The 12,442-nt window shown below is 37.1% G+C and overlaps 1 protein-coding gene across 1 annotated transcript; it reads left to right on the forward strand.

The window, feature by feature from the left end:
- Nucleotides 1-1,519: 1,519 nt before the first annotated feature.
- LOC114465442 (uncharacterized) lies at nt 1,520-8,460 on the forward strand. Its single transcript, XM_028450460.1, has 3 exons — nt 1,520-1,606; nt 3,730-4,328; nt 5,616-8,460. Exons 1-3 carry the CDS (start codon nt 1,581-1,583, stop codon nt 5,969-5,971), a joined length of 981 nt encoding a protein of 326 aa, XP_028306261.1. The 5' UTR covers nt 1,520-1,580; the 3' UTR covers nt 5,972-8,460.
- Nucleotides 8,461-12,442: the final 3,982 nt, after the last annotated feature.

Raw genomic sequence — 12,442 nt, forward strand, 5'->3', positions numbered from 1 at the left:
GACACAATGGAAAGTTTACGTCACAACTGTGACACACACTGTCAGGGACTCGCACTTCTGACCTGGCAACCACAGCTCACTTCTACTCCAGGCTGGGACTCAACCATCAATGTGAGGAAGAAAGTTCTGCAACTCTGTGCCAGAGAAATGACGATGACTGCTCCAAAAATGTGTTCTAAAAAACGTAAAAGTGGACACAAAGTTTAGAACCTAATTTCTCATTCAGTGCAGAGGCTTAAAAGAAAATGATTTGAAACGTCCGTCATTTACAAAAACAGGCAAAATTAATCTACAAAGATGTATAAGAAGACTCAATGGCAATGATTCAAGTAAAGGTAAACAACTTGTATGTTTTACTGCTTAGTCTCACAAGGCAAATGTATTAGTATAGTGCATTTCATACACAAGGCAACTCAATGTGCTTTACATGATCATAAAGTGTAACAGAAAACAGTCAACAGCTTAAAATCACTAAGAACATTATAACTCGTCAACGGGGGTTAGGGTTAGAAAAATATAACGTTCTTCAAAACTTATGAAAATATCAAAATGTGCAATAAAGTACTTTGAAACAGTAATAATAATCTTTGAAAGATTTTCTTTTTTTCTTCCTATTTTTTATTCTTAATGTTAAGCCTTTCATGACGTGCCCTCAGTTTGGAAAACACAGCCTTCATGAGTCACTAAAACACAAGAAGTACACTAACTATATATATATATATATATATATATATATATATATATATATATATATATATATATATATATATATATATAAAATGTGTAAACTTGATTGAAAAATGTTCAAGACAAATGCGTGATACACATATTTAGGATTGACAGCAAAACAAACAAGATGATGATAAATAACTAAATGGAACAAAAGAGGCAAAGGGCATTGATAAAGAAATAAATGATTTCAGCAAATCAAAACAACACGGATTAAGACAAACTGATTCTTTTTTTCCCCCCCACATTAGTTTTACTAGATTTAAAAACATATATTTAAATTATTCATTTTGTTACATACAGTAATTAGCTTTTATGAGTAGGCTGTGATGTTTATACAATGTTCACTTAATACCAAGTGATAGCAAAAACAGTGTTTTATTATTACACAGTAGTTTATGGTGCAGCAGCTGTGCCAAATAATGTTAAATTTGATTAAAATACAGTAAAGCTGTGTCGCCATCTGGTGGACGTTTCTTGCCTTGCATGTATTTTTATTGGCTAAAGTTGTTTTAATGACCTTCAGATGCTCGTTTCCCTTTTTATCCTGATGAGCTGATGCTGTTCTTATCACCTGCTCAGGTGTTGGAAGCTCGTGCTGCAGCTTTAACGCTAAACGTCACGTCTATTATTAAACACGAGCTTTGTTTGTTTTTAACAAGTTTTTAAGCACTTTTCTGGAGTTTTTTTTTTAGTTATAGTTTCTCCACATAACCCTCGCGCCACGTCAATGCGGGTACACTGCGAGCTCACGCACGCACGCACGCACGCACGCTGGCGGTAGCGAGCACCGTGACGTCACACAAACCGGAACTGCTGCTCGTCTCTCAGACACCGAGAAAACCCGAAGGATGGGAAATCTGCAGCTTTCCACAGGGTAAATGAAACACTACACTATGACACAATGGAACATGCGTGCGTGCGTGTGACCTGTGGAATGTGCGCGTTTATGACTAACAGGTGATGATGCGCAGTGGAGAGCCGGTGTGCGTTCACGTGCGGGATTCACTGCGTTACTAAAAGCAACACAACTTCTAAGATCTAATAAACGACATTTAAACAACCAGTGTAGCCAGTATGTGACTACCACAGACCATTGGATTCTCAACCGGTGGCCTGCGGTCCAACTTTGCGACTCCACTCGTGTTCTATCAAACATTTCATCGCCATCAAAAAATGTTGAGGGGAATAATTCCCGTAGACCGTGAACGCATCACCCATGTTAGAAAGAGCTCGTGTTACAAACTTTCAATGAATGGAAAATATCTTAATTTACAGGTTTTAGGGACCTAAATATAATATTCTCAAAGTGATTAATAGTTTACACACATGAGTTGAGTTATATCTGGCAGATAAATTGCCAATTTATTCGTTCATTTAGGTTAAAATGTCACTTTTGGTAAGCTTTTAATGTCTGAAAACTTAAAATGATATGATTAGGAGGAAAATATATGTACAACTAATTCAGATGTGCTTCTACATTACTATGTTAGGGTATTTTTTGTTGAGCTCCCATATTCCTTTTTTATACAGAGTCATCTTAGTTTATTTATTTATTCATAAATCTTTAATTCAGAAACTATCTAAATCCTTTAGAGATAATCCACACTCCTATTAAATATCCGGTTTGTATTTTTAAGGGAATTGAGGGTTATTAAAATGGGTCTTCTTTATGATAAGTTTGGATTAACATATTTGATGTTTTTTTGATCATGGAAAATGTTTCAACTTTCTATGTTTTATTTGAATGGATGGAAGATTTTAAATATTTTCATGATCGGAACAAATAAATGAATGAAAATATGAGCATATTTGATCAGGAATCATTGATAGCAGCTGTCTTGGTATTATTTGTGAATGTGGGCTGTTGGTTAAACATGTGTCCTAGTATAAGGTCATCATAAACTCTGTCCCACCTAAACAAGATCACATGCTGGAGCTCCAATTACAAATCTCTGTTTACTATGTAAAGCTGGTCCCACATGTTGGCCAAAATAAAGATGCATAAACGTAGGGAGCAGGGAGACATTTTATGTCAGTTTAGAGTTTTGTAGCACAGCTCGTAACATCCCATCATGTGATACATTGTGCAGTGCTTTAACCTCACCTGTGATGTTGCAGATATTTAGCACAAATGTATATATTTTGTATTTTTCAATCATAATTTTGATTAATTTCAACTTTACTAGTTTTATTTACTAATCTTATATTCATTCATCGTCTGACCTGCTCATTCCCGTTTTTCAAATTGTACAAAATCTTGGTTTTTTTTTCCCCCCTTCGATATTTTCTGCTTTTAATGCTGTTCACATTTTCACTGCAGTGTTGGAAATAATACACATTTGTATCTAAACGTTTAAAAAGAAAAACCTGGAAACCATTTTTGTCAGTGCTTTTAAATACAGTTTTCACGCTAGGCACTCTTTTCTGTTTTTAATTGTTTTTTATATTTTAACAGGGACAGTGTACATTAATTTCAATATTAAAAATTAACCGAAATTTAGCCAAAAGGCTATTTTACATCTGGACAGAATGTTCATTTGTCATGTCACCCTAAAAGAATACTATCTAACAAATGACAGGAAATATACAGTGAAAAATGCAACTCATTACATCACACACTTCCATTTTCAACAGTATTTGAGACGATATCAGATATTAAAACATAAAATAAAACATTAAAAAGTCTTCAAGAGGCACATGCTTATATATATGCTTGAATGTGAGAGATTTTAGACAGTTTATGGCTTATAAAGCTGTAATTGATTAACCTTGATATATTTTTAGAAGTGAAAAAGCAAATGCATTGTTTCTTCCTACTATCTTAAGTGTCATAAACAAACATTTTGGGTGTTTAGTGAAAAGAGTGAATAATAAAAGCAAAACATGGATGAACAGAGAAAGAAACGGTAATTGTCGCTCAATATTTAGATCTTCTGGTGTGTTTTTGCGTATCAGGAGGATTCACTTAGCTTAAATTTGGCTTGTGTTTGATCCCAGTCTCTTCAGAACTGATGCAACTTCGTCCGAACATGTCAGCGGTGAGAATTTTCTATCCAGAAGGATCAGCAAAGGCATTACCTATTATTACAGCCCGTTCCCAGAGGCTGGTCCTTCCACACCTCCTGAAACTCCTCATCCTGTCTCTTCCCTACCTTCCACGGGCTTGTCTCCCTCTCCTGAGCTCGCCTCGTCGCTCTCAGATTCATCCTCACAACCTCGCGACCCGCCCTCCACCTCTCGTCCCCTGGTCCTGTTCTTCTCGTGGCTCGGAGCTCAACCAGCCGCCGTAGCTAAATACAGAGATCTGTACCTGGAGCGAGGCATGGACGTGCTGTTGATCCAGAGTCGAGTCATGCACTTCCTGTGGCCTCGATGGGGACTGGACTATGGTTTAACGGTGTTGAACATTCTGGAGGAGCCTCCCTTTTCAGAGCGAGTGGTGCTGGTCCACGCCTCCTCCATCGGGGGCTACACATTCACACAGATGCTCACACACATCAGTGAGGGGCGGAAAGGGGATGGCAGCCTGGCCCACAGGGTCATAGGGCACGTCTACGACAGCTTGGTGGCCGGCTCACTGGAACAGATGGCAGTAGGTGAGTGAGAGTGATGCCTTCCAAATATATCAGCTTTTCTCTGCTTAGAGGAGTGTGTGTGTGAGACCTAGTGTTTTGGGAGTCGAGACCGGTCTTGATCTTGAGACCAAATTTTAAAGGTCTTGGTCTCGTCTCGGACTCGGGATTTTCCCTCAAGACCGTTCGAGACCAGCACTAATTCCTGCTATATTTAAACTTTTTTATAATGTGATAATAACAAGGAGAAGAACGGGATAAAACAATCCTTTATTCATTCTTTAATCCACCTCGTATAATGACCGCAACCTTCCTTAATGTGACTGAGTGACGTGTGTGACACAGGAGAGAGAGGCGGGAGCTAAACATGTCCGCTAACTTGTTGGTTTGTGAAATTTGGTTTCACAAACCACAAAGAATACATTTGTAAAAGCACAGCAAAGAGGAAACGCTCTGCGGTGTGTAGGTGACCAGCCATGTTATTTCTTGGCAGAAATGCTTTTAAACACTTGCTGTACGTTCAGCAGACTTGAAAATCTTGTTTTCAAATATGTAGAATAATTGTGAATTTATCAGTAGCAGTAGTAGTTTTAATATTTTAGTTATTTTTTTGCAGGCACCTTTCTTGTCCGTCAAATGTATTTAAAAGAAACTAAAACTAAAGAGAGAATGTTATTCAACTGTCGAACCTTGTCATAATTTTATTTATTTATATATTTTTTTAAATAAAAAAAGAAAATGTTTATGGTCTTGGTCTCGGTCTCAGCTTGTCTCGGTCTTGGTCTTGACTCAGTCTCGGCTCCCGGAAGTCTTGGTCTTGTCTTGGTCTCGGTGCATTCTGGTCTCGGATAGTGAGGTCTTGAACACAACACTAGTGAGAACATTTAAAACTCCATCAGAGCGCTGACCCACTGCTCTGGGAATGCTTTGGAACGACTGTTGTCAGAGCATTTTATTTCAGATGTTAATTTGTCAAATTATACATTACAACACATAATTAAGTTGGAGTTGGTACATACCCTTGGAGTCAGTGTATCCCCTTGTAGTTGGTATTTGCCCTCGGAGTTTGTGTCGGTGTACGGCCTCAGAGTAAATATATGTCCTCGGAGTCAGTCTATTCCCTCGTAGTCGACATATCCCCTCGGAGTCTGAGTCTGTGTATCTCCTTGGAGTCGGTGTATCCTGTCAGTCTGTATATGGTCAGAGTTGGTATATGGCCTTGTATAATATACGTTTTCTTGTAATGACCATTTTTAATCCTTAATTCACATTTTGTAAGCACTTTATCATTTTTCTTTTGTTGCACTTCAGGTCTTGGGAAGACTCTTGTTCCACAGTTGGAGAGCTTTGTGAAAACCGCAGCCATGATGTACTTCTGGCTGTTTAAAAGCCACACGGCTGATTTCTACGAGAAAGGAATTCAGGTTTTTCACAAGAACCCCATCACATCGCCGGCACTCTTCTTCTTTTGCGAGAATGACGCATTGTCGAACTCAGCCGCTCTGGAAAAGATGATTGATGTGTGGAGGAAAAGAGGCGTGGCCGTGGAGAGCAGGAAGTGGAGCAAGTCCATACACGCTGCCCATCTGCGATGCCACCCTGAAGAATACCTGCACACTCTGCAGCACTTTTTAAACTCTCTACCAATCACTTTAAAGAAAATCTGAAATATAACAGTTGTATTGTTTTTGTCTGTGTTATAGTTTAAAACTGCACATTGTTCCCTGACAAGGTGCTTCCTACTACCGTAATTTCCTGGCTATGAAGCGCACTGTTTTTTTGGCCGCGTTACAATAATTTAGTAATTATTCTAAGAAAAATCCACAGAAATGCCGCAGCCCAACATAGGCCGCACTTCAGACAACTTGGCCAGTCAGAATGGGCAGGTAGGCGGGCTGCTGTACTCAAGTTAGGTTTCACGGAAATGTCCCGTGTTTCAACTGATAAGTTTACACATCAGTCCATTTACAGATTTTTATGGTCACTTTTTACTGGAACCAGTCTGATACACCCACCGCTTTGTCCACTCTTCTTACCGTGAACTACCGTGGAGCGATCGCAGCGAGTCAGACTGAGTCAGAATACGGACGCGATCGCTTCTGAACAAATCCAACGTGGTGATTTGGCAACTTCATGCTGCTATGGTACTATTACAAACTGGCTGATTTTTACTGTCCGTCCTCCTTACGGAAGCGTCTCCATCAGCCTCAGAGTCCAGAGCACCGATCAATCCTGAACAAATTTAACGTGGTGATTTAACAAATTTATGCTGCTTATTTTTTTATTACAAACAGGCTGACTTTTACTTCATCCATGCTGCTGCTGCAGCGGGTACTTTCTCACTCTCTCTGACAACATTTCTTTGCGTCGTTGCTATGACGAGGCAGTGTGCAACATCACAAAATGAGTGCTCAGAATGATTCAGTGCAAGCGAGAACAATTTAATGTTAACAATTTCATTGTTCCACCTGGGCTAATGTGACGGAGCTCAATTTTGTGGTGGCATGAAGCTTATAAAATTGGGAAAAATCCACAATGTAGCCGCAGGGTTCAAAGCTTGAGAATAAAGGAGCGGCTTATAGTCCGGAAATTACGGTAATTAGTGAATGTTACATACGGCATTTTTTTGGTTGCACATTTCAAAAAGAAACATTTCCATACTGCCAGAAGTGTTGGTCCTACATGCATGCACGTTTTAAAACAAGTTAGTCCAGCCTTTGTGGCTTTATCTCCTCTGGAAGCAGCTACCATAAAGTTTAGGAGTGGTCATGAATATTCTCTCTGCACATCAGACACTGATACTGTATGAAAAACCCAAACTTGAAATCTTCTTTTTAATTCATCTCAAAGCTGCTTTGTTTGGTTTAGGTCAGGTACCATGTCTCTGGGCCCTTCAATGTTGTTAGCATGAAACTGTCTAAAATGTTCCAGATGCTTTAGAATTAGGAGGTTCTTGACCTCTAACAAATGGGCTTAAGCCCAAACTCAAACACCACTGCACGCATAGTTTGAATTTTCCTGTCAAACTATTTTAGGCAGATTGTATAGCCACAGAAAACAAGTTTGGACGTCTGCCCTCTGTGAATTTGCACAAATTTGATTATTCTGTAGCTTTATGATTGACTTCATAGATGCACCTGTAAACATAGGAATAAAGAGAAGGGTCATATAAAATCAATAGGAGGTTGTCTTTAATTATTTTATATTTATGTATGAGTTTGGCAGTGGTTCTTAACTGGTCTCTGATATAATATCCTTTAATCCCTTTATCTGACTTAAATTAAGGATTATTTTAAAGCCTGTAATGAACTTAAATTGCGAACTCAATCAAACAAAGTTTAATCAGATTATGTTGTTTATAAGTTATTTTGATGCAAGCCAGGTGTAATATAAAACTGTTGTCAGGAAAGCACAGTTGGAACCATTTTGCCTTTTTAACATGTTGGTAGTTTCACAACAGCCTTGTAATGGATTAATATGTCCAATGTGTATGGATTAATGCTGCTTCCCATTGGTTCTATTTTAAGAAGAAATAAAATTGTTCAGAAAAGTACTTTAACATTTTTTTTTTTGTTTTTTTAAATGAATGCGCACGTCTTTTGTTTATTAGTAATACATAGAACACTGTTTTTGTCAGCATGACTAGAACAAGTACCCTATTAATAAAGTGTCAAACTCATGGCCTTCATGGGGCTTCAATCTGGCCTTTTTGAGCACCTGTCGTTATCTCTGTTCCTTTAATACACACATTCAATGAAAGTCAGGGCTCACAGTTTCCCCATGCTTACTGTATATCACATGATGGCTGTCAATTTTAATCCCAAATTGTTGTGGGAATAAAACTTCACAATTTTTCAAAAATCATGTGGTTTTCCACAAAATACCCCTAAATTAAAATTGGGTACAAAAATCCAGGGAATTGAAGTGAACATGCTGCATGGACTGAAATCTGTCACTTTTTGCTTGGATATTGTCAGTGCTTTTCATAGAATTCCACATTAATGTTGAAATGGCTCGTTTTGTTGCCTATAATCTAATACTTGGTCCCGAACCAGTGCTGTTATAGCGGAAACGAGTTTGAAGAGAAACAACAGAAACACAAAGTGGTGATAGGGAGGGACAACAGCAGCAGCAGGTGATTTAAAAAAATGCAATTAAGCATTAATAGCAATGGTATAAATGCCTTTTTCTGACAGCCTGATCCATAAAATGTCATTTTTAAATAATGTGATGCACTGGATATGGAAATGATGTGATAAACTGGATTATGTTGTTCATGCATGACGTACAATCAATAAAACTACTTTTAAGCACTTTAAAACAGCACCAGTTTTTGTTCTCTGTTTGAATATTTTGCTCCATTATTACAGAATCTGAAAATTGAGTCCAGACTTGCAGGTTACACATTTAAACCTCACTATTAGACGTGTGCAGCTGTTGCTTTGTTCAAACACAGGGTTTTACCGTCTTAGCTCAGAAATCCCACAAAGCCGGTTTTAACATTTCTCACAGCTTTTGGTGGAAAAAGGTGTTGATTCAGACCTCGGCTTAGTTACTTACTTCCTGTGCTCACCCTCAGAGACTCTGATAATCCCCTTATGGAGGGTTCAAGACTAACTCATGCAAAATACCTGCTTCAAACAGACACAGGGACTGAAACTGTGAAAAATAAATAAATATTTAATAATAAGAGAAAAATGCACAAAAAAATAACCGAGAAACATACGAAACGAGATTAACGGCACCAGAAACACACTCGCTGAGATAGAATAATTATAATAAAAATAAATATACTAAACAAACAACAAAATACACAAAATGATGATGGTGATTATAACATAAACTGAAAATACGAGGGTCAGTCTTGGTCCCACGTCAGGTGGGAGAGAACCGGAAATGATAAAAACTATAGAAATAAATCTATGCAGGATGCACTAAATACTGTTTCATTGTATTTATTTACATAGTCTGATTCTTTAAAATGTATTACGCAAAATGTTGTAGTCAGACAAGGGGGTACTTGGATTCAGAAATAAGAGAAAGGGGTACTTGAGCCAAGCAAGTTTGAGAATCACTGGCATAGATTGTTCTTTGGAGATTTTATCGTAGACTGGGTGTGTCTTAACTGCTCCAGGAGCCCCGCCCATGATCAAGGACTTTTTTTTTTTAAATTTTCACCCTAATGGCAGGTGAGCAAAAACCTGGGGGTTTAGTTCCACTTTAAGAAAAGCTTACAGTGCAGTTGAAGGTGGACCTTTGTGCAGACTGGTGTATGTGTGAGGAATGGTAAATGGAGTGAGTGAGTGCAGCTGTTTGACGTGCACAGTGTTCTCATAGTGTGTGACTGTATGTGGGTCAGGTCTCACGCTTCACTGAAGCCTTCACATGCTTGGTCTGATTGAATGGACGCCTCATGTTGGTGTCGCCAGTGCTTTTCTCCAACTGTTCCTCGTTACAATCAGCCTCAACATTCATTAGAAACTGTACAAAAAAGTTTATTACACACAAAAACAACATGAAAATACCTCCAAAATATTGCTTTTTTTTAATTTTATTTTTAAAGAAACGTGATCCCAAAAACAGCTCAACAGAAAAACTGTTGAATGAAACTTTTACTTATAGAAATGAGAGGTGATTTAGAAATGCTATAAATACTGTATGTCGACATGTTTGCCAAACTGTGACATAGTGATTACTCCAGGAAGTGTTCCGTTCACGTAACGCCGACTGCTTTTCTGAGGCTTGGGGAATCTGACGGTTGCCATGGCAACATAGACTTCCCTGTTATAAGGTGTCTTCCTTGTTCCATTTGTGGATCTGTAGTAAAATGGTTGATGGTTGTATCCAAATGCTGCGCTTAGTCCGATGTCTCGTTTCCTAGCGTACCGTCAAAACCCATCCAACTGGTGTTCTTTGGAATAATGTCCAAAGAACTGGAGGACACGTAGCTCACGGCTAAAACATCAGATTGAAATAGCGCTATGAAGGACAGGAAATACCTAAGAATATCAACATAATTATGTGAACGCTGATTGGCTGAAACCTCCAAAATGGTGACGCCCACATATAAAGAGATGTTGGTTCATGTATTGACGGATCAAAAGTTAATATAAACGACTCCAAAGACATTTCTTACATGAATCAGTAAAAAAGTTTTCTTATTCAGCTTCAGAGCAAGTATTTAAAGTGCATCATGTGATGGATTGGTGTCGTTTTAAAGATAAATGGCTGAAAATATTAATAATTCATTGAACTAAACATATTGTTTTATGTTTATTTATTCATCCTCCATGCTGCACCATTGTTTTAGAAGTATAGGTGAACCATATTTGTGTACTTCTGTCTTTTTGTTTAAAGCTACTGTCAGTGATCATTTTGACCACAAATATTTATATACAGTAGTTTTAGTCGTTGACTTTTGACTAAAATGCAACTTAGTTTTAGTTAAAATGTAGTTTAGGCCTGTTTAAGCCCGATATACAACAAGGTCCCAAAATTTTATTAAAAAAATGTAAAAGAAACCCAAAATGTTACAACTGGTCTATAATGTAACAAAATGTAAAAATGTCTTATTACATTATATATTTACTCTAAATGTGTAATAATTTCATTAAATCATAGATTGAGTTAGTGATTTATGGTTTAAACGGCTGTAGAGTGTAGTATCATACACAAATGCGTATGTGTAAATATGTCTGTGTGTATATATTAATATTATAAATATATATACACACGCTTTTTTCTTTTTTTCCCTTTGGGGTCATCATCTTGTTACGTCATTTACCAGTTATAATATTTTGGGTTTTAATAATTTTGTTTTTAATGAAGTGTAGGTTTTGTTACATTTCTACTTTGTTGAAAATTGAGCATGAAAAAAATTTGCATTCAAAAAACTTTATTACTCTTGCACAGGTTATATTTAAAGGAAAATAAGCAACATTTTTAGCTTCATCATTGAAGGTGAATTTTTTTTGCCCATTTGGTTCTGGAAGCAACAGAAAAGGTTTGGGAACCACAGGTGCAGTTATTGGCACTTAAAAGCTGAGTTGACGAAAATGAATTAGCATTAGGGATGTAACGATTCACTCAACTCCCGATACGATTGATTCACGATACTGGGTTCTTGATACGATTCGATTCACAATACTGGGTTCTTGATACGATTTTCTCACGATTTAGTTTACAAAATGGGACTGTATATAAGTGAAATCAATATTCCTTTATTTTTTGGGGGGAAAATACTATACTATTTTTCATTGTCAAAAGAATCCGTTGATAAACTATTCAAAACAATTCAATTTAACTAAAAATTAATCTTGAATGAAATAAATAAAGGAATAATACATATAAAGGAGAAGAAGCTTATTATTTAAATTCTGGTTCTATAGTAAACAATACAAAACTACATAATAGTTATTTTTCTTTTTAAAAGTGCTACTGAAAATGTATTTTGTGCCTTAACAATTGGACTTAAAAAAAGGTATTTAGGTCAGATATTTGTTTGAACGGTTGGCATGCAGATATTTTGCAGTGAAGAAGAGATGCTATGCTAGCAGACAGAGCAAATAGAAAAACGTGACTTTTACAGATATTCACGTAATATTACAGACATTCTTTTGGTGCTAAAGGGGTAAGGAATCATTAATGAATATGTTTAAGAGTAGAAGATGGCCAGAAAGAAAGTATTAGCAGATTTCGCTCGCTGCCAACACTTCCGCCCTCTGCTGGTTAAAAAAAGTACTGCGATTCAATTGTCACAGCATCGATGTGAATCGTGATACCTATGAATCGATTTTTAACTGCCTTACGATGAATCGTTACATCCCTAATTAACATTGTACGTTAGCGAGTGCAACCTGATCGCCTCACAGATGTTTAAATAGATAGAATATCTTAAACATTATTTTGCCACCAAAGTTTTATTCCCCATCGTAAGGAACTATTGTCAGAGGTGGAAAAAGAGTCTTCATTACTCAAGTAAAAGTATTGAAGTTGCTCCCTTACTTGAGTAAAAGTAAAAAAAGTGCATGTTCCTAAATGTACTTAAGTAAAAAAGTAAAAAATGTCCATTCAATAAAAAGACAGGGTTTTTAAACCAGCAAATTCCATATCTTTTTTTTTTTTCCAGAATTTGTAGA

Source organism: Gouania willdenowi, chromosome 6, assembly GCF_900634775.1.
Source record: "Gouania willdenowi chromosome 6, fGouWil2.1, whole genome shotgun sequence".
NCBI classification, from domain to species: Eukaryota; Metazoa; Chordata; class Actinopteri; order Blenniiformes; family Gobiesocidae; genus Gouania; species Gouania willdenowi.

Bases quoted from the DNA above. Each gene is read 5' to 3' on its own strand.
- LOC114465442 (XM_028450460.1), top strand. From the start codon at position 1,581: ATGGGAAATCTGCAGCTTTCCACAGG. The intron at 1,607-3,729 runs GTAAATGAAACA...GTTTGATCCCAG, and splicing joins AATCTGCAGCTTTCCACAGG to TCTCTTCAGAACTGATGCAA. The intron at 4,329-5,615 runs GTGAGTGAGAGT...GTTGCACTTCAG, and splicing joins ACTGGAACAGATGGCAGTAG to GTCTTGGGAAGACTCTTGTT.